The 26,278-nt window shown below is 42.8% G+C and overlaps 1 protein-coding gene across 1 annotated transcript in view; it reads left to right on the forward strand.

Annotated features, from left to right (window-relative positions):
• The first annotated feature begins 4,507 nt into the window (after positions 1 to 4,507).
• Positions 4,508 to 26,278, forward strand: part of LOC135220846 (uncharacterized) — a 70,561-nt gene continuing 48,790 nt past the window's right edge. The window contains exons 1-2 of the mRNA XM_064258406.1: positions 4,508 to 4,667; positions 17,224 to 17,358. Coding sequence (XP_064114476.1) covers positions 4,662 to 4,667; positions 17,224 to 17,358 — 141 coding nt within the window. The 5' untranslated portion in view covers positions 4,508 to 4,661. The remainder of the gene's footprint in view (positions 4,668 to 17,223; positions 17,359 to 26,278) is intronic.

A 26,278-nucleotide genomic window follows, 5' to 3' on the forward strand; every position in this document is an offset into this window, starting at 1 on the left:
TTCCAAGTTGTGCAAGTCATTAGCGAGGCTATACAATGGGATATATCTCTTATAGAGCAAATGCAAGATGAAGACAAGTTTCTAGCAGACACAAAGGCGTTTCTTAGAGGGCAGTTAGTCAGGAAACTTATAAGTTGCCTTTTTTGGGTTTTAGAGTTAGAAGGTATAATCAATTGGTTAGGAAAATTAAATATAAATTGAGAACCATTGAAAGTAAAGGAGATACGACAGATTGTAATTCCGAAAGCCCTAATTCCAGTGGTTTTGGGTAAAGTTCATTGCAGGTTCGGTAGTCCACACTTGGGAATAGAAAAAACATATGATGAGGTTCATGCTAAATACATTTGGAAAAACATGGGGAAAGATGTGGAAAATTTTGTGAGAAACTGTACAGTGTGCAACACATGTAAGCCTGCAAGGATGACTTCATGCAAATTAGGATTGTATCCTATATCGAGTAGACCTTTTCAGAGAATACATATGGATATCCTGGGAAATTTTTGTGAGTCTAGGTATGCGAACAAGTACTTGTTAGTGATAATAGATGAACTTACAAGGATAGTAGAAATTTTCCCACTTAAGCATAAAATGGCTGAGGTAGCTGTAGCATTTTTCAATGGTATCATTTGCAGATATGGCTCACCTGAAGTTTTATTGACCGACAATGTTAGAGAATTTGTGAACAAAACTTTGGAATGTTTAGCAGAAGTCATGGGGATACAGAAAGTAACAATTATTCCATACAGACCTGAGGCTAATGGGTTGTGTGAACGAGCAAACAGGAAAGGGCTCGAGGCTCCCAGGAAAACTGTAGGTGGTAATAATAAGAATTGGGACAGATATGTTGATGTTGTTAGACATAGTATTAACACTATGGTTAGTGATTCCATTAAAATGTCCCCATTTGAAGCTTTGTTTGGTTGTCCAGCACGAGCACATTTGATTTGCTAACTATACCTCATCATGGGGAGGATACGATCGAGGCGTTGGTATCCACAGTGAGAGAGAGGCATGCTTGTCTCAGCCATAATCTCGAATCCACAACCAGAGAGATGGTACAGAAAAGTATTAGTAAAACATCTGATCTCAAGATCAATGTCAGAGAAAAGGTTTTTTTAAAACTTAACGTAAGAAATGAACTGAACTACAAATTAGGCCCGAAGTTTGAAGGTCCTTTTAAAGTCATTGAGAAAAAAATTGGAAACAGATTTGTAGTCTTAGAGGAAAAAACAGGTCGGTCGAGGTTAACACATATCTCGAAATTGAAAAGAATTGTTTGTGGTGATTAATATATTGTCACGCAATTGTATTTTTTTTTTCTTTCTTTTTTATTGCTGTCTGGTTTTTGCAATTTGGTGGTGAAATGTTTTATTTAATGTTTTTTTTTACTTTAATTTCCTTCTACTGTTTTTTTCTTATTATGCACAAATCTGCGGCATTTTGGCGCAAGATTCTGAGGTTAATATTTTACGTGGGAAGTTGTTCGGATGTGATAATTCCTATGTGTATGAAATTTGGGGCTGAAATTCTTTTGGTGTTGTGATTATTGGGGCGAGTGGCACTACTGCATTGTGGGGTAATGTCGTGGGGAGTTATGATTTAAGGACAATTTTTTTTTTTTTTTTTTTTTTTTTTTTTTTTTTTGGGGGGGGTTTGGGGGGGGGGCACCTTGGTGATATCCTGGTGATAAGTTTGTGGAATGTGGCTGTATGATGATAGTATGAAATATTTGGGGATTAATGGTTTCTGGCAATGCAAGTCTGACTAGACAAATCTATAGTGCGGTTCGAAGCACCTGAGGTGTTCACAGGTGGATTTTTGCTGATAATGCTGTGATGAGTCTGGTTGCTGATTTTTTCCTTTGGAGTTGATTACTCGGAGATTTGCACTATTCTCGTAGATGTTGACTATGGCATTCCACGGAGATGTACCATGTAAGGTGGTTGTTTTCCGGTCGTTTCTTGTCGATGGGATTGTTGCGGTAGCCAATTCCATAACGGTACATATTGCATTTTGAGGAGAATGTTGAATTATATGTTTTTCTTTCCTTATGTGCGCTGAGTAATGGGGGAAAGTTCACTTATTATTGTTATTATATTTTTTTTCTTTTGTATTCTTTTCTTACAAGAGATGTCGTAATTGGTGTTAAGCTCTAAATAGCATTTCTATTTTAGATAGGAGATATAATTTGTCGGGGTATGTGAGTTAGATAGAAGGGGCATTCGGCATTATATTTCATGGAGGTTAGTTATATAAACAATAAAAGGGGTTTTTGCTGTTAGACATTATGGGTTCTCTCTTGATAGTGTGTTTGTCAGATATGGGATTACTTGTGAGGATTCAGTGGGTAAAGATTATATTTTGGTTAGGGAGGAATTTTTAATATTTGACTATAGTACTCTGTTTTTTTCCATCTGTCCACCCGCTTGTGGTGTTTGCGTATGGTAACACTGTGTCCTGGGCTTTAGATAGTTATGCTATGTGTAAGTTTTAGGTAAATAAAAGGATATCTGGGTGTACATTTGCAACTGAAAAGTGTTTTAATAATTTACTGTATGTGAATTACACCATTAGTATTCGAAATAGGATATTGTTATTATTGTTGAATGTAAGCTGAATGTCGCTATATAAAGCCCGGGACGCAGTGTTACCATACACAAACACCACAGGCAGGTGGACAGATGGAAAAAAACCGAGTATAGGAGATTGAGTATATTAATTAATGGCGGATTTGTGGGGTAAAGCAAGACTTTAGTTATTTTATGATCATGTAGACTTTTTAAATACGGACACACAATGACTTTAGAGAATTCCCAACTTCACATGATGGTGACGATGGAAACGACTTCGTTCTACAGTACCAGAGGTCGAGTCGAGTCTACACATGAATGGCGATTCTATGGACTGCCTTTGCAACGGATGAGATGTCGTCGGTATATCATCTCAGGATATGTTCTGGGATAAATCAGGAGTCTTCAATCTTCTATGAGGCAGGTGCGAGTAGCACTTGCATGGAAGTCACGGGATATTTCCTTGACAACGGGGTGGTGACCACGTTTCCTTCAGTAGAAAACGTCGAATCTACAGATTCGGGATGAGTGGGTGTTGGAATCACTCACGAGGGTTGCAGACGCTGAATAATGGCGCGTGCTGAGTAGTTTCGAGGTGGTTTACGTAATTGACCTGCGTCTACAACTATTCGTCGAGTTCTTCTTTTCTTAGTGACAAGGATGAGCCTTTCATCAATGAACGTTAGATAATTCCAATAATAGTGGTCATGCTCGCCATCATACTGATCACAATTTGTGTGCTTGGAGTTCTTAAACTTTTATGCATTCGATGAGGCACAAGGGCTCCAGCAATGGAGGTAGCCCTAAATCATGTGGCAAATTGGTACATTGTGCATTAGTTGCTGATGTGGTGTGCGACAGGAGTGCACAAAGGGCATAGGTAGCTGAGCCATATCATAGGCTAGTTTTAGTGAATTACATGTCAGCTTTCCTCGCTTGGAGACAAGGCGCACCCAGAGAGCGCCTTAGAGATAGCTTCCTAGATAAAGGAATTCCATGTGTGTGCATTTTTGCTAACTGCTCGACTGTTGCCACGGGTGGTTTTGAGGTGTGGTGGGTATGTACATTCGTTTGTAAGTATATCACAGGTCCAACCGTTCAAGGCACTTGAGGGAATGACACATTCCTTTGTGATAAGAAGAAAGACGGTCGAGAAGGACGCCAGGTGTAGAGAGAGAAAACCTATCTCAAGGTAATGGGACATATTTAAATGACTTAGAAACAGTTGCCTTTGAAAAGAGAGGAGTGTGCAGTGTATACCTTTATTTAATATTGTGTAATAGGAAATATAATGAATATATCTTTGTTACAGATGGGTTCCATATCATGGTACTAGAAACAGGATTCTCTAAACTTGACTGTTACAATGTAGCAGTTGACATTTTGAGCCTTGGAGTGATTACTCAGACTAAAACCAGGAGAGTGGAATGATAACTTATAGTTTTCTTTGAAAGGCAGACTTGGGTTTTATTATCTCCTTGGCTTATTAATCATGTTGTTCTATTTTATATTCATCTGCTTTGGGTAATAAATAGTATATTTTTGTATTTATGTGAGCTTACTAGCCTAGTGACATGCTTGCAGATAGAGGGCGCCTGCTGCCAACAGGTAAGGGTTGTCAATTTGTGTAGTTTGTCAAAAGGGGGGGTTTATATATATATATAATATATATATATAATATATATATATATAAATATATGTATATATATATATATTGTATATGATATATATATATATATATATAGATATATATATATATATATATATATGTATATATATATATATATATATAGTATATGCTATATGTATATATATGTATGTATGAATGTAGGTATGTGTATATATATTATATGCACATATACTAATAAACTAACAATAGGGCTATAGGAAATGATTTGTATAGTATAAATATTACAGAAGACTTTTTATTTTTAGGATTCTGGTAGCCTAACTGAATGTTACTCCACTGTTGAAGATTCTCATCATGTCAGTTTTATCCAGAGAGACAAAGTTCATAAAAGTTCTGAAATAATAGCAGCAAGTAACGAGAGCAAAGCAGCAAATCATAGAGGAAGACCCAAAATCCCCAAAATGTCAGTAAGTATTATAAATTTGCAATTTCCATACAGGGAATAGTACTGTTCTTATTTTACTATTGATTATTGCTTCAAAGCATAACCAGGCATCAATAAATAAAATTTTTTTGAGTCATTATATGAGTACAGGCGGTCCCCGGCTTACGACGGTTCCGGCTTACGACGTTCCGAGGTTACGACGCTTTTTCTTAAATATTCAATGGAAAATCCGTCCTGGGTTACGACGCTTGTTCCAAGGTTACGACGCTGACACTTCCGACGCTCCGAGTTTAACGACGCTTTAAAAAACGCATGCTATGATAAAAATCCTTTATAGTTTAGCACAGTATATAATAAAAATATGTTTTTGGTTACATTACAACAAAAATTTTGAGGTTATGATTATTTTCGACTTTTTTTTTTTTTTTTTTTTTTTTTTTTTAGTGACGCCGCATGTGCGGAACTAGTTTGCGGGCGAATGAATACACTAGCTTGGGATGCGCAGTTTAAAACAGTCCAAAAGCGCAAATAATGGAAAAATCATTGCTTGTTTCCAGTACATAATTAAAAAAACTAAGTTTCTGGTTAGATTACAATGCAAATTCCAAGGTTATGACGTTTTGTTATGCTTTTTAACGATACCTCATACGCAGAACTAGTTTTTGAGCGGAGGCGCATAAATTAATTAACGCTATTAAACTGTATGGTAAATTGACCGAACAATGACCTCGGACGGTCGAGGACGCTAAGCGTAACAATACCAAAGGACGCCACTTCAATCGCGTGCCTGCCTGAAGTTCAGTCGGTTGTGTGCTAAGACGTTGCTGATTTCCTTGCCATTTTCGCAAATTTACAATGGCTCCTAAACGCCAAAGTACTTCCTCCGATGATAGTTCATCCAAGAAGAGGAAGGTCATCACGATGGAGGTAAAATATGACGTGGTGAAGCGTTCGGAGAAGGGAGAAACTAACACCGAAATAGGCCGTTCTTTAGGCTTGAGCAGGACCACGGTGGTAACCATTGTGAAGGACAAGGAACGTATTCTGAAGCACGTTAAGGATGCTGCACCAATGAAGTCAACGGTGATAAACGAGAAGCAACGTAGCCAGAGCATTGTTGAAATGGAGAAATTGCTCATGATCTGGCTGGAGGACCAGAACCAGTGACGTGTTCCGGTGAGCTTAAGTGTGATCCAGGAGAAGGCTAGAGCGCTGCATGAGGCAGTAGTGAAAAAGTTTGGCAAAGGCAGTGCTGGTGGTGAATTTTCCGCGAGTAGAGGTTGGTTTAACTGTTTTAAGGCTCGTGCAAATTTGCATAATGTGAAGCTGCAAGGTGAAGCTGCTAGTGCTGATAGCGAAGCAGCAGGTAGTTTTCCTGGTGGTTTGGCCGAGATAATTAAGGATGGTGGCTACACGGCTGACCAAGTCTTTAATGTGGATGAGACTGGATTATTTTGGAAAAGAATGCCAAATCGAACGTACCTTTCCAAGGAGGAGAAGTCAGCAACCTGGCCATAAAGCTGGAAAGGAGCGACTGACTTTGCTGTTGGGGCCAATGCAAGTGGCTATTTGAAACTGAGGCACCCTTGCTGGTGTATTTGGCCGAGAATCCCAGGGCATTCAAGGGCATTTTCAAGAGTCAACTCCCTGTGATTTGGAAATCAAATAAGAAGGCTTGGGTTACCTTGATGGTCTTCGAAGATTGGTTCAATGACCATTTCGTGCCAGCAGTGGAACGGTATTTGACTTCGAAGGGTCTGCCTTTTAAGGCCCTCTTAGTGCTGGACAATGCCCCTGGTCACCCTTCAAATTTGAGCGACATGCACCCTAATGTGAAGGTGGTGTACCTCCCACCCAATACCACATTGCTGATACAGCCAATGGACCAGGGAGTAATAGCTAATTTCAAGGCTTACTACCTTAGAAGGACCATACGTTTTGCTTTGAGGGCCATAGAAGCTAACAAGGAGTTGACACTGAAGCAATTCTGGAAGGGCTACAACATTGCTGATGCAGTGAAAAATATTGCAAGTGCTTGGGACGAGGTGAAGACGACCACTTTAAATGGGCCTGGAAGACACTGTGTCCACAGTTTGTGCACAGTTTTGAAGGCTTTGACCAGGCAGAAGACGTCGAGACTGTGACGAGGAAGATCGTAGGGCTAAGCAAGAGGCTGAAACTAGATCTTGAACCTGATGATGTAACAGAGCTGCTGGCATCCCATGGAGAGGAATTGTCTGCAGAGGACTTACTTGAACTTGAACAGCAAATGATTGAGGAAGAGGAGGCGGCACCAGAGCCAAAAGCCAGGTCATTAACTGTGAAAGGCTTGTCAGAGGGTTTTACTCATCTGGAGAGAGCCTTGGCTTCTTTTGAGGCAGAAGACCCTAACGTTGCCAGGTTTGACAAAATAAAACGTGGAATGTTAGACTTAGTAACTTTCTACAAGGAGACCCTGAAGGAGAAGCAGACGAAGAGAAGTGTGCAGTCCAGGCTTGACACTTTCTTTCACAAGTCTCCAGTACCACCACCTCCCACTCCTAGTCCTGGTAAGGAATTCTGAACTGTTTTACTAATTATGTGTTTACATAGTGTACATATAAAATGTGTTAATTTTTTAATGTAACAACTAAATGTAAGAGTAAATTGTAACTTCATTAATTTTCATCATTTGTAATTTTATTGCAGAAGTGGTGACAGTTCCAGATCCCCCTGTACTACCTGTGACAGTTCCAGATCTCCCTGTACTACCTGTGACAGTTCCAGATCCCCCTGTACCTGGACCCTCTGTAGCAGGCCCGTCCACCTGTACGTGTACAATCAGGTTAAGCAATTTCATTTTTCTCATTTTCATGTTGGAAATTGTTTACACCCTACATACATATGTACACTAACTTACATAGTGGTACAATGTGTTTGATGTTGCATAACCTCATTATTTTTTTTTTATTCATTTCAGACCCCTTTGATAGTGACAGCGACCCAGATGACCCTGAGCCTTTCCATGGTTTTGATGCCTCGCCCTATTCATCAGGTAAGGAATCCTTAACAAATTTGTATAAAATGTTTTATAAATTGCTAATAGAAATTTTATTAGAAGTGTACATATGCTACAATTACATCCACCTTATATTTATGTACCCTATCATTCTTTCCAGATCTAGATGTTCCCTCATCAGCTGATACGAGTAGTATCACCTCTCCAGAGCCCAAATCAGTTGATACGAGTAGTATCACCTCTCCCATTCCTTCAGGTAAAAGAATTCTTCATTTTTTATATTGTACATACGTATTACACACTACATATGTCAAACAGTAATAACATGTGCAGTAGTTACAGTAGTAACTATCATTTTTATTGTAGTGTCTTACCGAACAATTATACAGCCGTGATTTCCACGAGCGGCAGGATACTAAATTCAAATTTAGCGCGTAGGCGTCGCCAACACTGGTGGTGATGACGTCATCTCCCTCCACTCGCGGGAGAACCAGGTACAACTGCCCAGGTGAATCCAATTCTTTTCCTGCCGGCGTCCGGTGAACATCGGTGGTTGGTGCGGTTGGATGACTTTGCTTCGCTTTTTTCTTGTGGGTCTTCGGAATTGGTGAAGTACTCTTTTTTGGCGTTGTTGTTATTTTGCTTATTATTTAGGCGTTGCCATGTCGGATTCTAGTCCGTCGGGAGTTAGGTTTTGCATCTCAGGATGTAAAACTAGATTATCCAAGTTAGAGTATGATTCTCACACTAAATGTGTTAAGTGTAGGGGACAGGTTTGTTCAGCAGATCGAACATGTAACGAGTGTAGTGATTGGACTGATTCTCAATGGAAGTTTTTTAGTTCATACTTGGAAAAATGAGCTAAAGACAGAATTAGAAAAGCAGCACTTAGGGAAAGTAGACTTAGCTCTGCTTCGTCTTGCGATGCATCTGTTCCTTCTGTTTCTCCTCAAATTGTTATGTCTCCTTTAACTACACCTCCTATTCCTCCTACTAATCCCACTTCTCCGGCTTCCCGTGTAGTTTCTTCCGACACCATTGCCAGTCTGGAATCGAGATTAGATCAGAAATTTTCGGTACTAGCGAATACGGTTTTGCAACTTGGTAATTCAGTTAAGACGTTTTTGGAGAAAGCGGCTTCAGGTAAGAGTGTAGTTGAGGGTGTGTCTGTCTGTCCTGACACGTCTCCTAGACAAAGGTGTCACTGTCCAGCTCCCCCGCACCGGGGAGAAGACATACCGGAAGTCCAAGGGAGTCGATCGGGATTTGCCCACAGACAGGCGCCTCTCTTGTTGAGCCTGTTGCGCCTCAACAGGGCTCGGTTAAGCGTTGGAAAGGTGTTGCGGTCAGACGCCTTTCGAATGATTCAAGCGATTCGTCTCCGGTCGCGCGGCGCTCTTGGCGAGATTCGCCGTTCGCGTCCCTTAAAGAGGCGTTCAGGCGCCGATTCTTCGCCTCCTCCAGTCAAGCGGTATAAGGAGCCTGAGAGTAGGGTTGCGCCTCGGCCGTTAGCGGCTCGTTCGTCGCCTCAATCTGTGCCTTTTTCGGCTCCATCTACTAGTAGAGATTGTGGTTTTAGCGCTGTAGCTAGCAGTTCTAAGGGTGTTTCTTTAGGCGCTTTCTCGTCTGTTACGCCTGTTTCGCCTCGAATTTCGGCGGCTCCGAGCGAGGCGCAAGTAGTTTTTCCGCCTCCTGCTGAACATTTAGGCTCTTCCAAGCCTACGTTAACTGTTTTTGATTCGTCTCTGGCGCCTTTGCGCAAGCAGTTAGAGATGTTAACCACTGGATGAATGAGTCCAAGGGTAGTTCGAAACCTTCAGATCCGGTTGTAGTTCCGTCTACTTCTTCGGCGGTATCGGAGAATGAAGAAGAAGTAGAGGAGGAGGATTCACATCACCTCTCGTGTTATTCACGTCTCCTTAGATTTCTTCTGGTATCTTATCCAGATTATTTTGAGAAAGCGGCTCCGCGCTCCCCAACTTCGACTTTTTTGATGAGGAGGAAAACTTCAGACCCTCTCCTCCCAAAACTTGTTCTATCTAAAGCGGTTAGACATTCGTTGAAAGAGACGGAGAAATGGATGTCTATGAAAAGAGACTTAAGGGAAGGCTCTTTTTTTTGCTTACCCTCCCTCTAAGTTACTTTCGTAAGAGGTATAGGTTTTATGTAACTGGGGAAGCTCCTTCTCTGGGAGTTTCTGCCTCCTCCCAGGGAGACTTCTCCAGTTTAATCGACTCCTCTAGAAGATCTGCTTTCGCCGCAGCGAAAGTTTTCTTTACAGCGCCTGAGTTGGACCACGTTGTAAAGAATCAATTTAAACTTTTGGAAGTCTTTAGCTTCCTTGATTGGACTAATGGCGCTTTAGCGGCCAAGATCGAAGACTGTCCTTCTCTTTCTCAGCGTTAGCGGAGGATTGGATTGGTGTTCTGTCCTGTGCGGACAAATCCATTAGGGATGGATGTGATGAGTTAGCTTCTCTCATCGCCTTTGGTACCCTTAAGAAAAGGCAACTTTGGTGCTCCCTTGCTTCTAAAAGGGTTACTTCCCAACAGAAGTCTGCTCTCTTGTTTGCTCCTTTTGTGAAAGATAACCTCTTTCCAGACGATGTAGTGTTGTCAATTTCGTCTGCGCTAGATAAGAAAATCTACTTCGGATTTACTGGCACAGTCTACTAGACCTAAAGCTCCTTTGGAGACTGTTCCTTCGGTTTCTCCTCTGGCCCAAGCGCCTTTTCGGGAGAAAACCCAAGCGCTTCTTTCGGCCGAAGTCGGTTTCTCCTCTGGCCCAAGCGCCTTTCGAGGGAGAAAAAAAACCCAAGCACTTCTTTCGGTCGAAGTCGAATTTGCGACCTCAGTCTAAGGCCTCGGCCAAGGTTAACAAACCTTCCAAATGAAAGCTCGGTTCTTCATGCACCAGTGGGAGCCAGGCTGGCTCTGTTTTGGGAGGAATGGGAAAACAGAGGAGCAGAAGCCTGGGTAGTGCAAGTACTCAAGTTCGGCTATCGTATTCCTCTCGTTTCACCTCCCTCGCTCTCACCTGTGCCAATTCATTCCAGGCATACTCTCCGGGCTCAGACAAATTTCTGGCGCTAGCCGCAGAAGTGGAAGCGCTTGTTCTCAAAGAAGCGATAGAACAGATAGAAGGGGATTGTCCTCCAGGCTTTTACAATCGCCTTTTTGTAGTTCCCAAGTCATCAGGGGGTTGGAGGCCGGTTTTGGATGTGAGCGCCCTGAACTTGCATGTCCAGAAAACAAAATTTCATATGGAGACCACTCGGTCGGTTCTGGAGTCCATCAGACAGGGGGATTGGATGGTCTCTCTGGACATGCAAGACGCTTATTTTCACATTCCGATACATCGCGAATCTCGGAAGTACCTGAGGTTCATGTTCGAAGGCAAGGTGTTTCAGTTTCGGGCGCTTTGCTTCGGACTAGCGACCGCTCCTCAAGTTTTCACCAGGGTTCTATCCCCGATAGGAAGCTGGCTGCACATATTAGGAGTAACGAATCTCCCTTTATCTGGACGATTGGCTTCTCCGGTCGGAATCAGAGAGTCGGTGCATGAAGGACCTTGGAACAACTCTGGATCTTGCCAGAAAGTTAGGAATTCTGGTCAACAAACAGAAGTCCCAGTTGGTTCCATCTCAGAGCATCCTTTATTTGGGGATGATTCTGAATGCTCAAGTTTTTCCGGGCTTTTCTGTCCCGAAGAGGGTTCAAGGCTGTCTGGAGACACGTTCAGGAGTTCTTGGACAAAAAGTTAAGTTCTGCCAATCAGTGGATGAGGCTCCTGGGCAAATTGACGTCAGTGGAGAAATTTGTGACGTTGGAAGACTGCACATGAGACCTCTGCAGTTTTTCCTGAGAGCCTCTTGGTGCAGGAGACACAACCAGACTCGATTACCTTTCCTGTCACAGATCAAATAAAAGAGGACCTGAGGTGGTGGCTCTCTCGAGCAAGGTTGGAAGAAGGGTTAGATTTATGACCCATCCTCCCGAACCTACAGTTCTTTTCTGACGCATCGGACACAGGTTGGGGAGCCCTGCTGGGAAATCAACGGACTTCAGGAGCTTGGTCGGAGAAGGAGAAGAAGTTCCACATAAATGTAAAGGAACTTTTAGCAATTTTCCTGGGGCTCAGACAGTTTCGGAGCTTAGTAGAAGGTCGGGTAGTGGCAGTGCATTCCGACAACTCCACGGCTCTCTCGTACGTGCGGAAACAGGGGGGGACTCAGTCTTTCTCTCTATACGAAGTAGCCAAGGATCTCCTCCTGTGGTCAAACGAAGCGAAGGTTCAGCTAGTCCCGAGATTTGTTCCGGGAAAGATGAACGTCCTGGCGGACGAGTTAAGTCGTCAACAGCAAGTGTTACCTCTGGAGTGGACTTTGGACAACAAGATTTGTCAGAAACTTTGGCGCCTTTGGGGACGACCGTCAATAGACCTGTTCGCGACATCAAGGAACAACCGTCTTCCTCTCTTTGTTCTCCAGTCCCAGATCCTCTAGCTTGGTCGGTGGACGCAATGCTGTTGGATTGGTCGGGTCTGAAGCTTATGCATTCCCTCCGTTCGGTCTAATAAGAGAGGTGCTGAACAAGTTCATGTCGCACAGCAATGTAACACTAACGTTAATCGCCCCCTTTTGGCCCAGGAAAGAGTGGTTCCCGGACCTTCTCCATTTGTTAGTAGACTTCCCCAGACTTCTTCCTCCAGAGAAGTGGCTTCTCAACAACCTCACTTCAAGAGGTTCCACCAAAACTTGTCCGCTCTATGCTCTGACAGGGTTCAGACTGTCCGGAATCTTGTCAGAGCGAAAGGGTTTTCAAGAAGAGCTGCAGAAGCTATCGCTCGTTGTAGGAGAGAGTCTTCTAACAAAACTCTATCAAGGGAATTGGAGAATCTTCAGAGAGTGGTGTAGAAGTGCTAAAGTCTCTACTTCTGCGACTCTAACAGAAATAGCAGATTTCTTATATTTCTTAGGAACTCTAAGAAACTGGCTCCTTCGACGATCAGAGGATATATGTAGAGCCATGCTCTCTTCGGTTTTTCGACATCGAGGTTTGGATATTTCCTCCAATTCAGATCTGTCGGACCTCATTAGGTCTTTCGAAACCACTAAGCTCCCGCAGGATACAGTGGCTTGGAACTTAGATGTGGTGCTTAAGTTCCTCATGGGGCACCGTTTGAGCCTTTGAAGTCAGCTTCACTCAGGAACTTGACTAAGAAGGCACTTTTTCTTATTGCACTAGCTTCTGCTAAGCGGTCAGCGAATTGCACGCTATAGACAAAAGAGTCGGTTTCTCTCAAGGCAATGCTGTATTTTCGGTATCTTTGACCTTTCTAGCCAAAAATGAGAATCCTTCTAATCCTTGGCCGAGGAGTTTTGTGGTAAGGAACTTATCTGATTTGGTTGGACATGAGGAGGAAGAAAGGCTCTTATGTCCAGTCAGGGCTATTAAGCAGTATCTGTTTGCCACTAAGGGTATTAGAGGACAATCTTCTAAGCTCTGGACCTTGGTTCAAAATCCCTCTCATCCTCTTTCTAAGAATGCTATATCGTTCTTTATTAGAGAGCTTATCAGGGAAGCTCACTCGCAGTCCGAGAACGACAATCTTTCCGTTCTGAGAGTTAAAGCTCACGAGGTTAGAGCAGTGGCAACTTCTTGAGCATTCAGAAAGAATTTATCTTTAGCTTCGATTCTTCAGAGCACGTTCTGGAGATCGAATTCGGTTTTTGCGAGTCATTATCTCAAAGAGATAGAAACGGTTTTCGAGAATTGTAAAACGTTAGGTCCGGTGGCGGTTTCTGGCATGGTGTTGGGAGAAACGGCACAAGGGTCGTCACCTCTATGCTAACTTTTCACCTTGAATAGGTTGTCGAGTTCAAGGGAAGCTGGGGGTACTGAGTACCTGGGATACTCACCAGTCTGTTAGGTCAGATTTTACAATGGTTGGGTATATATGTTTTTTAAATCTGGTGTGGTGACAAATGTTTTGTATGATTGAATTTCTGGTCTTAGCCCAGGGCAAGGGCAATCTTTGTTGTTACTATCCTCCGTCAGTCAGCCTTGACTCGCTTGAACTACGGAAGGATTCCACTCCTGTAGAGGCTAACTTTGGTCAAATTCCAATTCCTCTACAATAGTAAGAAGAGCACCGACCAGAGGCAGTAACAGTCTGCTGTAGCTCTCTTACAAGGTAAGGTACAACAGACACCTTGAGTGTTTACTGGTATTGTAATAAATGTAACCATTTAGAAATACTAGTGGTCCACTGAATCCCACCTTCCCATAAATGTGTAATCAGCTGTATAATTGTTCGGTAAGACACTACAATAAAAATGAAATTTTCATTATTAAAATGAAGTTTTATTGTATACTTACCGAACAATTATACAGCCGTGATTTCCACGAGCGGCAGGATACTAAATTCAAATTTAGCGCGTAGGCGTCGCCAACACTGGTGGTGATGACGTCATCTCCCTCCACTCGCGGGAGAACCAGGTACAACTGCCCAGGTGAATCCAATTCTTTCTGCCCGTCCGTCCACCTAAGGGGAGGAGGGTGGGTATAATCATAATTGTTCGGTAAGTATACAATAAAACTTCATTTTAATAATGAAAATTTCATTTTATATATTTTTTATCATTCCAGACTCCCAAGCACCCGCCCATCCCACTCCATAGCCCAGCCACCCACTCATCTACCATATGCCCATCCCAGTAAGCAAGCCAACCACTAGAATTTGGTAAGGACATTTTTTTTTATTAATGTTTTATTATTACATATATAATAACCATGTTATGTATGTAACATACATACTATAATCATATGTATTACATTATCATTCCAGACTGGCATGCACCTGTGACTTACATAAACCAGACCTCTACATAGCCTACATGTCTTCATTTTGCTGAAGGTAAGGAATTCTCAGTTGTGTTTAATGTTTGCATACGTACAATAAATTTTGTACACCTAAATGGTTACATACTGTCCTTTAATATTAATTCTTCATTCCAGACTGCCCATCATCCTAGCCTGTTATCTGTGATAAAGCACACTGAAGTTAGGTTTGGAATGCATCCTTATCATGAATGCTCTACACCTCCACCTCCATCTCCCACAACCTAGGTAACAGCTTTGAGACTCACTAAAAGTTGGTAAGTTATGTACGGAATTTCTAAATTAAGTTTTATACTACATGTTATATGTGATATTAAACCACTGTATTGTGCATATTACTGTATGTAACTTACTCTGCATAGAGGACTTACTGACAAAATTATTTTTTGTACATTCCAGAGTCCCCTGAATGATGTAGGCTATGGGGCCACATAAGACTGTGCATCCAGGGTTACATAGCACGACAACTTTAAACTAAAAGTAAGGAATTAATTAACATACATTAACTCTTTTAGTACTCTTGATATATCTACAGTAATTAACATATTGCATTCACGACTTTCTGTAGTGTATATTTTGTACACTAATTTTGTTACTTTTTCCTTCCAGAACCAACATTTTTCACACAACTCCAGGTTGTTACTAACAAATTACAAGTGTCATCAAGGGATAACTACAAGTAGAAGCACCATTTTTGGATGGAAAAAACCCTTCAGGAAAGTATACGTATCAAATGTAACATGTAGTGTAATAAAGTATGAACAGTAAGGTTTTTGCATACAGTATTACATACGTACATAACTTTTTTTTACAGGAATTTCCAACCAAGTTTGATTATGTACATACATGTTATAAACCACTGTATGTATGGTTACTGTATGTAACTTACTAAACATACATACATGACTTAACTTTGATACTTTTTTGGTACATTCCAGAAAACCAGGACCCCCTCCATGATGCAGGCTATGCGGCCACATAAAACTTTGTCCAGGGTTACTACTACATAACATAGCACGGCAACAGTAAACTACTACAGTACTAAAGGTAAGGTATACTAAAAAAAAGTGACCAAGATCTCTCACATGGGCTAAGTGATCAAGGTCCCTCATGGAATTACGTACACTCCCTGCTGAACAGGGGGTGTAGACCAATCATTTACAACATGCATACCAGTTGATATTAAACCACTGTATGGTGCATATTACTGTATGTAACTTACTATGCATAGAGTACTTACTGACAAAATTATTTTTGTACATTCCAGAACCCCCTGCAATGATGTAGGCTATGGGGTCCACATAAGACTTTGTGCATCCAGGGTTACATAGAACGACAAATTTAAACTAAAGTAAGGAATTAATTAACATACATTAACTAAGTTTTATACATGTTTATATGTGATATTAAACACTGTATGGTGCATATTACTGTATGTAACTTACTATGCATAGAGTTACTTACTGACATAATTATTTTTTGTACATTCCAGAACCCCCTGAATGATGTAGGCTATGGGGCCACACAAGACTTTGTGCATCCAGGGTTACATAGCACGACAAATTTAAACTAAAAGTAAGGAATTAATTTACATACATTAACTTTTTTACTCTTGATATAACTCAAAGTAAGGAATTATAAACTAAAAGTAAGGAATTAATTAACATACATTAACTCTTTTACTCTTGATATCTATAATTTACATATTGCATTCAGGACTTTGTGTAGTATTTTGTACTAATTGTGTTATACTTTTACCTTCCAGAGCTACCAGACTGGGATTTTAGTGTACTCCAGGATGTACTACCAAAGGATTACAGTGTAATAGTGTATAGTGTATAATCTAACCTAAGGATTAAGTGTATTAGTGTACGTATATTAAAGTCAACTAAGGACTTGGTAATACTTCAAGATTGTGCTTTAGTGTCACAAGAGTATAATAAAGAATATATACCTTCAAGAACCATCGTTTGGCATTGAAATAACCACACTACACATCATGCAATACTTGCATGTCATACAGGTAAGGTCTCTTTAACTTGTTATTAGTTTAAGGCATATTTCCAAGTGTCGTTCCGGCTTACGACGATTTTCGGCTTACGACGCGCCTCAAGAACGGAACCCCCGTCGTAACCCGGGGACTGCCTGTATTTTCTAGACAAGCAGTCAAAATTTATTCACATGGTATTTACTTTTAAAGTGTTATGAAAGATCAGATGAAGAATCTTGTGCTTCCAGGTTTTTAACCCCAGGTGGTTACATTCAGCTGTTCTGCTTTAACCAAGGAGTACCCCTTAATGGCTGAAGAATTGTTAGCCATGTTAATGTACCAGGAAGGAAAATACTTATAAAGTTTAGCCCCCTTGTCACTCTTCCCTCCATCCCCCGCAAAAAATATTTTGCTACTCTTTCATTTTGACCTAGTCTGTGATTTCTGGTACTATATCTGAATTCCCCTACATCCTATCTTTTACCAGTTGTACTACACTAATTTTGCTGCCCTTTGTTTTGCTTTTTAATTTATTTTTATTTTCCACCACTAAATGGATAACACTTTAAAATTTGAACATTTGTTGACAATTTTTTTTTTTTTTTTGGCTCTTCCACAGTATTTTTCAGTGTAATTTTCTTGTATTGTCAAGTGATTTTTTCAAGTAGCATTTTTTTCCTCATTTCAGACAGCACATACAGAAGTTGTAGATGAAACAAACAGTTCCTATCAGTATTCAAAAGAACCTTTTATATTCAAGGAGCCTCCAGTTCCTAAAGATTTTACTAAAAATTCATCTCTGCAGCATTCTGAGGAAGGTTTTGTAAGTTAACCAAGTTTCTTTTGTTGTATGGATGTCATTTTGCATTTTACTTCAATTTCCCTAACTGGTAGTTTAGATGTTAGTTTTTAATTGTTTTAGTGATATGTATGTTATGATTTATTTTCTTTTTTTTCAGTAATACTGTTTAATATATCCTTAAATTCCAAAGGAATTACTAATGTGTTTTTCATTGCTATGTGTAAAAAATGTAGCCTTTAGATGTGAACTTACAATACAGGTGTTTCCCTATTTACAATGGGGTTGGGTTACAAAAACCCCATCGTTTCTTGAAAAAACGCAAAATGAAGTTAGCCTAGCCTGCACTAGGGTACACGGTACAATCTACATAATGGTAGCCTAGCCTACACTACAACCACAGCTTACCGTGGTTTTGTGACCATTAATGTATTTTTATACAGCAACTTCCTTGTGTTAATGTTCATATATGTGTATTTTCAAATATGTTTAAATTCTCAAGTTAATATTTAATTGGTCTGTGTGTAGTTTTACAACTTTCTTTTAACAGATTCAGAATAACTTTGAAAAGCAAAAAAAAAATAATAATAAATAAATAACTGCAATACAAATTGTGTGGGTCCTTTCCCTGGGATTTCCATATGGTAGCCCTCTTTATAGGTTATGACAGAGGCAAAAAATTACCTAGTTTTGCAGAAAGCATCGTTTATGCAAAAATTGTTCTTTATGGTGTCCTTCATTCCATGTATAAAATAGGATTTTGACGAAGGAAAAATCTATTTCTGGGTGATTGGCTCGTGTCGCCCTATGAAAGTAATCCTTAACATCATTCTTTCTAGGTAAAATTATCCTAAAATTACCAGAGAAAAACAAAATTAAGAAAATGTCAGTAAAACTGACTCGCTCACTCTTAAAAAGAAGTGTCGGTATGATATAGGGGCGAGTGTGGAACACTACCACGCGACAAACACCAATTAGAACTTCCCTATCAGAATCCCCCCAAGAGAGAGCCGATACCAAACGGGCGATGCAGCCTCTACTACTACTACTAGAGGACGCCACGGACAGCAGCGCCCCTAGCGGACATCCTTAATTAAAACATAAATACATCTTGTCCTGCAAGGGGGGGAAAACAAACCATAAAAAAGGGATGGGTTTCATAGGGCGACACGAGCCAATCACCCAGAAATAGATTTTTCCTTCGTCAAAATCCCTTTTCTGGGCTCAGCTCGTGTCGGCCTATGAAAGAGTACCAGAGAAACAGACAAGATGGAAAAGGAAATAATGAAAAACAGATTAAATGATGGATATAATATAAGTAAATCAGATACAGCCATACAAAATAAGTAACTTAAACTAACTTATTACAATAATCAATAATAGAAATGTTAGTAAACTTAAAGTACTTAAATGGTAGATATAAAAATTATAAATATGCATGTAAAATAAGGAAATTTTTGGATTTACTTAATTAGAATATATAAATACAATTATATACATATATGTGTCCTACCCTAGCATAAAAATAAGGGTAGGTACACTCAAGCCTCATCATTAATACAATTAATACAATTAATTCAAATATATACAAACACATTGTGAGTGAAACTTATCACAAACCCAATGGAGAATTTATACAAACATATTGTGGCCTACCCTAGCATAAAAATAAGGGTAGGAACACTGAAGTACATATCAGTACAAGGGTGGTTGTCCCTAGCAAAAAAATAAGGGACAAACCACTATAAGACAACGGCTAAGGCTATGATGTTGAGTAGCCTGACGATAGGTTGAGGCATGTTGGTTGAAGTAGGTAGAAAGGAGACCTGGATCAATACTACAACTACTAAGCAGTATCAGGGGAAACTATGTTTCCCGCTGCTACTGCTGAAAACTTTAAAGATTCCAAGGACTTTAAATAATGCCGTTTAAAGACTGTCGGGGATTTCCATCCAGTATACTTTCTAAGATCCTCAAAGTTCATATGTTGGAAATAATTAATTGAGGTGGCTACTCCCCTGATATCATGTGCTTTTGGGAATGACTCAGGGTTGGCTTGTTTAATGAAGTAAAGGATTTGCTGTCTAATGCCTTTAACTGATAAAGTACCACCTTTTTTCTCTCATGAGAGAGCACACCCGAGGATCTAGAAGAAGTGCGAGATAGAAAGGCTCTAAGAGTTGATACTGGGCAGAGAGAAGGATCCTGTGGAAGTGGGATAACCTTCCAAGGAGCCCACCTTGCTAGAGGATCTTCATTTTTGGCTAAAAAAGCTACGATCCGGAGCAAGTAGAACTTCTCCTGATGGGAGGAATTCCACATGACCCGCATCCCTGGATAGAGCCGACAGTTCTGAAATTCTAGCTCCTGAGGCTAGGCTTAATAAGAATAGTGTCTTCCTCAGGAGCATTATGAATGTACAAGATGAGTTGTCAGTATCTGAAGCTAGTTTGAGGACATCATTTAAGAACCATGAAACTGTAGTAGGCCTCTGAGAAGGTCTAAGTCTAGCACAGGCTTTTAGGGATAGATGTGAAATAAGATTCAGTCAAATCTATCTGAAAACCTACTTGAAAGATTTTCTTCAAAGCCGACTTATGAGTGGTAATCGTGCTAGCTGCTAAACCTTTTTCAAATAAGGATCTGAAAAAGGATATAGCCAAATTAACTGTCATGGTTGTAGTGTTCGATTCTTCCCTCAAGAAAGATGCTAATTTTTTAACAGCTGAGTCATATTGTCTAATGGTTGACTCTCTCTTATCTGATTCTAGGAAGAGAATATTCTGTGGATCAATGTCAGCATCTTTATTAGCCGCAAACTTCATGAAGTCCATAAAGTTAGGGTCTGGAGAGTTCCTGAGGAAGCGAACACAGTCCTCATTTGTACTGATTGTGATAGTTTTTGGGATTGGGGATCCGTTGAGGTCGGAGACCCAATTCCAAAAGAAGAGGATACCAGTTGCTCTTGGGCCAGTCCCGGTGCAATCAGAGCTACTATCCCTTTGAAAGACCTTAGTTTGTCTAGGACTTTCAAGAGAAGATTCACTGGAGGAAAACATAAATTCTCCTCCACTGATTCCAATCCAACGACAGGGCGTCCGTGGCATAAGCCAGAGGGTCCAGGTTGGGGGCCACATAGCAAGGGAGCTTGTGGTTCGCTTGTGAGGCGAAGAGATCCACTTGGAGACCTGGGACTCTCCGGCTTACCCACTGGAATGACCCGACGTCCAGAGACCACTCTGATTCCAGAGGAACTGACCGGGACAGGGCGTCTGCTATCACATTTCTTACTCCTGCCAGGTGAGTGGCAGACAGATGCCATTTGTGTTTGCTTGCTAATGCAAAGATGGCTATCATGACATGGTTCACATGCTTGGATTTGGACCCTCCTCTGTTGATGCAATGAACTACCACTGCACTGTCCAAAAGATAGCCTTAGATGAGACTTCTTCGGGGGAAGCAGTCTCTTCAGAGTAAGAAATACTGCCATTGCTTCCAACACGTTTATGTGGAGCTGGCGAAATTGAACTGACCAAGTCCCCTGAACCTGTTTGAACTGAGAGTATCCCCCCCACCCGGACAGGGATGCATCCGTGTGAATGGTTAACACTGGAGGGGGGGATATTGAAGGGGTACTTTCTTGGCTAAGTTCTTTACTTTTGACCAAGGCCGTAGTTGGTTGCGGAGGATCTGTGGAATTACTGACAACTTGTCTCGATATTTGGAGTTTGCTTTTGACCGCCAAATTCGATTTATATCTTTCAGCCTTGCTTTCAGAAGGATATCTGTTACTGAAGCAAACTGAAGAGACCCTAGGATTCTCTCCTGGTTTCTTCTTGACGTTTGTTTGCATTTGAGAAATTGCCTGACAGATTTGCTATTTCCTTCTGTTTGACCACTGGAATTGATAGATTGTGGGAGGACAAATCCCATTGGATTCCTAGCCACTGAAAACGAGATTCCGGAATAAGTCTGGATTTCGTTTTGTTTATCTGGAACCCCAGATGTTCCAGAAAGTGAACTACCTTTTTGGTAGCTTTGAGACATTCCTCGACTGTTGGTGCCCAGATCAACCAATCGTCGAGGTATGCCGCTACCATGATTCCCTGAGCTCTCAATTGTTGTACAACCACTTCTGCTATCTTTGTGAATACCCTGGGGGCTACATTCAGACCGAAGGGCATCACTTTGAATGAGAATGTCTGATTTCCTAGCCTGAATCCTAGGAATGGGCGGAAGTGCCTGGCTATAGGGATATGATAGTATGCGTCTGTAAGATCGATGGAGGGCATGTGACGGCTCCACGCGGAGTAAGGTCCTTACTTGCGAGAGGGTAAGCATCTTGAACTTGTCGCAGCGAATGAAAGAGTTTAGCTTTGACAAGTCTAAGATTACCCTTCTTTTTGTTGAGCCTTTCTTTGGCACGCTGAATAAGCGACCTTGAAATTTTGAGATGTTTGACTCTCGCAATAGCTCCTTTCTGAAGGAGTTCTTCCGCGTAATCTATCAATTCCTTTGACGGTATCTGATGAAATGATTTGATTGGAGGAGGATCTTGGATCCAGCTCCAGCCTAATCCTTTGGACACTATGCTCTGTGCCCAACTGCTGAACCCCCACCTGTGGCGGAAGAGGAACAGCCTCCCTCCTACCCGGGGAGCCTCATTGCTGATGGGCGGGTTGGCCACCACGCCCTCCTCTGAACTGCTTACTCCTTGTGCCCCTTCCTGCGCCACGGTGACGAAAGTAACCTCTCGCCCTAAACCCCTCGGTTTGAGAGTAGCCTTGAGCCTCATAAGCAGGGTTAAAGGCAGGCGAGATAGCGTAGGAAGTCGAAGGTTGCGATTGCTGGGGCACCAGGAGGACAAATGGCTGGGTTTGCTTAGATATAGCAGGTTGTCCCTGTTGGGTAACTGGGACTGCCTGCACAAACTGCTGCTGATGCTGGAGTTTTTTATATGGCTGGAACCTCTTACCAGCCTTCTTTGGTTTCTTGCCAGCTGTGGGAACGGATTCCTGTTTCCTCTTAGAGGTAAATACCCCACCTAGCTCTAAGGCTCTGGTTGAGTCTAGCACTTCGTGGTGGACTTCGTTCACTGCGGACTCTGGAAGAGATCCGCTCCCCACATGCTCGCAGCCAAGAGTCTATTAGGCTCGTGCCTGATAGTGCACTCTTGAAGAACATGCTTCCGACAGTTCCTCCTGGCTTGGAAGAAGTCAAAGGCGTCTAACAGAACCGTCTGAAACTGCGATTTCGCCAGGATCTTGAACAGCGGTTCGTTAGCGTATGAAAGAGCAGCCATTTCCGTAACGATAAGAGAGTTAAGGGACCTGCCAAACCTAGTTCGCGCATCGAACTCTGCCTGATTAGGGAATCCGGCAGCCTAGGTAACTTCTCACCGAACTGGTCCATAGCGCAGTCCGGCTTGAGTTTACCCAGCGTGAAAGTAGCTGGCAGGTTTTCCCCATAACTCTCCGAAGGCGGGGAAGAGTGGAGAAGTAGACTCCGACTCTCTCAACTGTGGAACGGGCTCATCCTTGAGGACTGCCTGAAGAGCCTTCTCCACCAATTTCGTGGCGAACGGAAGAGAGACCTCCTCTTCCGTCGCGAAAATAGTGAAGGGGCTCTTATAGGCCTGGAGTCTAGTATTAGTACACTCCCAGTCCTCAAGGCAGTGAACCCACCCTTCCCGTTGGGCGTGATCTCTACTGTAGAGGACTGACTCCTTCGAGATCTTGTCCTCTCTCGTAAGAGCCGTTGGCGTAGCCTAGCATACCCGATGAAAGGCTGTGACAGACCCGGAGGATAGAACTCGGAAGTCCTCAATCCTTCGAGTGCCAAACTCCGGGATCGAAATCATCCCGTCCTTAAAAGGAGCATAGGCCGCTACTCTCCATGGATTGTCCATAGAGAAAGCTGGCAAGGAGTCGTAAGGTGGAAGTTGGAGAATCCCCGTGCTAGAAGCAGGGGAGACTGGGGGAGGAGCCTGAGATAGCCCAGCTACCCGATCCTCATTCTCTCTCATCCTATTAGAGAGTTCCTGGACCGTCTGTCCAGTTTGAGACAGACTGCTCGACAATTGCGCGAACATCTGCTCAAAACGTGTTCCCCAAGCTGAAATTTGGGAACCTACCATCGCTCCTACCTGCTCCATCATTCCTGATGAGACAGGAGAGGGAACGCAGGCGCTGGTGCTTGCCACCCCTGCCGGCATAGCCGGAGAGGGGGCAGCGGAAGCGGGAGAAGGCAGCGACTCGGAGGTAGCGCGAGCCTTCTCCTTCGAAGCCTTGCTTCTGGAGCTCTTCGACTGGGAAGAGCTCGGCTTAGCCTTCACCGCGTCGGCGTATGAAGTCGATGACTTCCTGGCCGAAGAAGACGAAGACGACTTCCTAGAAGTCGTCTTAGACAAAGTCGTTCGGTTCTCTCTTCCCTTCTCCTTAGGAGGTACAGAGAGAGCGGGAGTGCGGCTAGGGATCTCGGATCCCGGAAAGCCTTGGAAGGAGGCGGAAGAAGAAGGGACAGGAGAAGACCCAGGAGCGCCCAAGGAAAGACCTTGGGCGCCCGACAAACCTACCTCAACCAACAAATCCTCACTTACTACCGCCATCGGCTCGAGATTCAGGTCCAGGGCGGCGACGTCCGGGACTGACTCCTGGGAGGCTACGACCCCCACGAATTCTGGAGTTTCTTGCTGGATGGCGGCTATCACGGGGGCGGCGGACAAGGGTCGACGTACCGTCGACTTGCCCGCAGGGAAGATCTGGATGGCCAGCTTTCTATCCAAAATGTAGGGCTGGCCCTTGGCGGCGTTTTTCCCAAAGCCCACCCACCACGCTTTCAGGGTGGCGAGGGCGACTTCCCTCACACCGCTAGCCTGAAAGAAAGGCTGGATTAGCTACCAATTGCGGACAGGGTTAACAAACTTACGAACTAGAAGTTGTTAGTAAATTCATAAGTAACCTCATAATGGACTTACCCCATCCACCCAGCTGAGCGACCAGGTCGTAGCATATAGTGCAGGCTCGGGGTGCCAGACGATCGACTCGTTGTACAAAGTGGCACACGGGGCTGAGACCTGCACTCGTCATGTCCACAGGGGTCATACAGCGTCGCATTACAGGCGAGGACCTGGCAGTTGGTAGCCTGTAAGTGAAAAAAGTACATGAGTACAGAGTAAACACTTACAGCCTAACATATGCTCCGCTGGTGCCGGAGCGATAAAGTTAGATAAAACCAGAGCCCCGCTAAAATACGTGTGGTAACCAGGTTGGAAGATAGGCTATGGCTCCGCCAGTGGCGGAGGCACAAGAATCAACCAACTAGGAGTGGTGGTAATGGAAACCACGACGTAAAATGGCGGGGATGGTTGATAAAATGAAAATAATAATACACAATTCATTGTAAAATATCTTATAATAGGGTATATATCCTTAAAGTAGCAAAATAACAACATAAAAACAACTTCTCTCCACCCGTCTACTAGAAGAGTACGTAGGTAAGGGTAAGCTCCCTTCCGGTAGCGGGGGAGAGATATAAGGATATAGTAGGCAAGCAATCGACCATCCATAGCACCCACCCTGCCCGCTAGCGGAGCCAATATACTATAACCAAAGGGGCCCCGGCTGCGACGGAAGGCTCCTTTCGTATCGTAAGGGAGGTGGCTGAGTAAAGGGGAGGGGGGGATGGAGGTCCCGGCGAAACACGGCGGGAGCGAGGAAAGTGGGGAGGGATGGCCTACTCCTCCCCACCTCACCAACTACCCGTATGGAGACCCGGTACCTCATAGTGGTCGCCCTATACCCCCTGCTGGCGGAACCCCCCGGCACCTCCGAGAGTGTGAGAGAAGGCGATGAGGTTGTTATGACAACCAAGGGGTCCCCCAGCTCCTCCCTACATCAGAGAGGGAGGGAAGGGGCAGGGTAAGGTGCTATAGTACACGTGACCGCAAGTGGCCTAGGCCGCGAGCAACACAACCGTGGTAGGGCCACGTGAACCAAGCTGTACCAACATGTGGAACAAGCACCTAGGCTAGCCTAACACCCTAAATAAAATCATATATCGAAAAAGGGGGAAGAGACACTGTTAGTAAAAGAGAAAGAAGCCCAGGAGGAGGCAGACTGTTCCGAAAAACAGAAGCCTACTCGGAGCCAGCGATAGCCGATGTAGAGCAAGAGCCGGGATGCTGGGCCGAAATAAAAAAAATAATAATAGCCCTAAATACCAAGCTAAGAGAATGGTAGGAGGGCTGAACTAGCTAAACTCGATGTAAACAATGAATGTGAAAAAGTAAGCCCATAAGCATAAGAAGTCCCAGTATGGAGGACCGGGAATTCTTACGAGGCGGCATGGCCGCCACGAGACAACCGAGGAACCGTATTTGACCTATAAAAAGGAAAATACTGGTACCCGGAAGATAAAATTACAGTAAAATGTTACTTAGAGTTACTTAACTTAGCCGTGGCGATAGCAGAGCGTTCCATAATTCCAAAGCGGATAATCCCAAGAAAAAACACGAGCACAGAAATGGCGACTTGTCGCAGGTGCTAAAAATTAAGGATGTCCGCTAGGGGCGCTGCTGTCCGTGGCGTCCTCTAGTAGTAGTAGTAGAGGCTGCATCGCCCGTTGGTATCGGCTCTCTCTTGGGGGGATTCTGATAGGGAAGTTCTAATTGGTGTTTGTCTCGTGGTAGTGTTCCACACTCGCCCCTATATCATACCGACACTTCTTTTTAAGAGTGAGCGAGTCAGTTTTACTGACATTTTCTTAATTTTGTTTTTCTCTGGTAATTTTAGGATAATTTTACCTAGAAAGAATGATGTTCAGGATTTAACTTTCATAGGCCGACACGAGCTGAGCCCAGAAATCATATATCCTAGTAAATAAGTATTTTCCTTTGTAAATTGAATGGACACCTTGAATTTCAAACATCATTGGATTAGATTTT

This window comes from Macrobrachium nipponense, chromosome 2 (assembly GCF_015104395.2).
Source record: "Macrobrachium nipponense isolate FS-2020 chromosome 2, ASM1510439v2, whole genome shotgun sequence".
Taxonomy (NCBI): Eukaryota; Metazoa; Arthropoda; class Malacostraca; order Decapoda; family Palaemonidae; genus Macrobrachium; species Macrobrachium nipponense.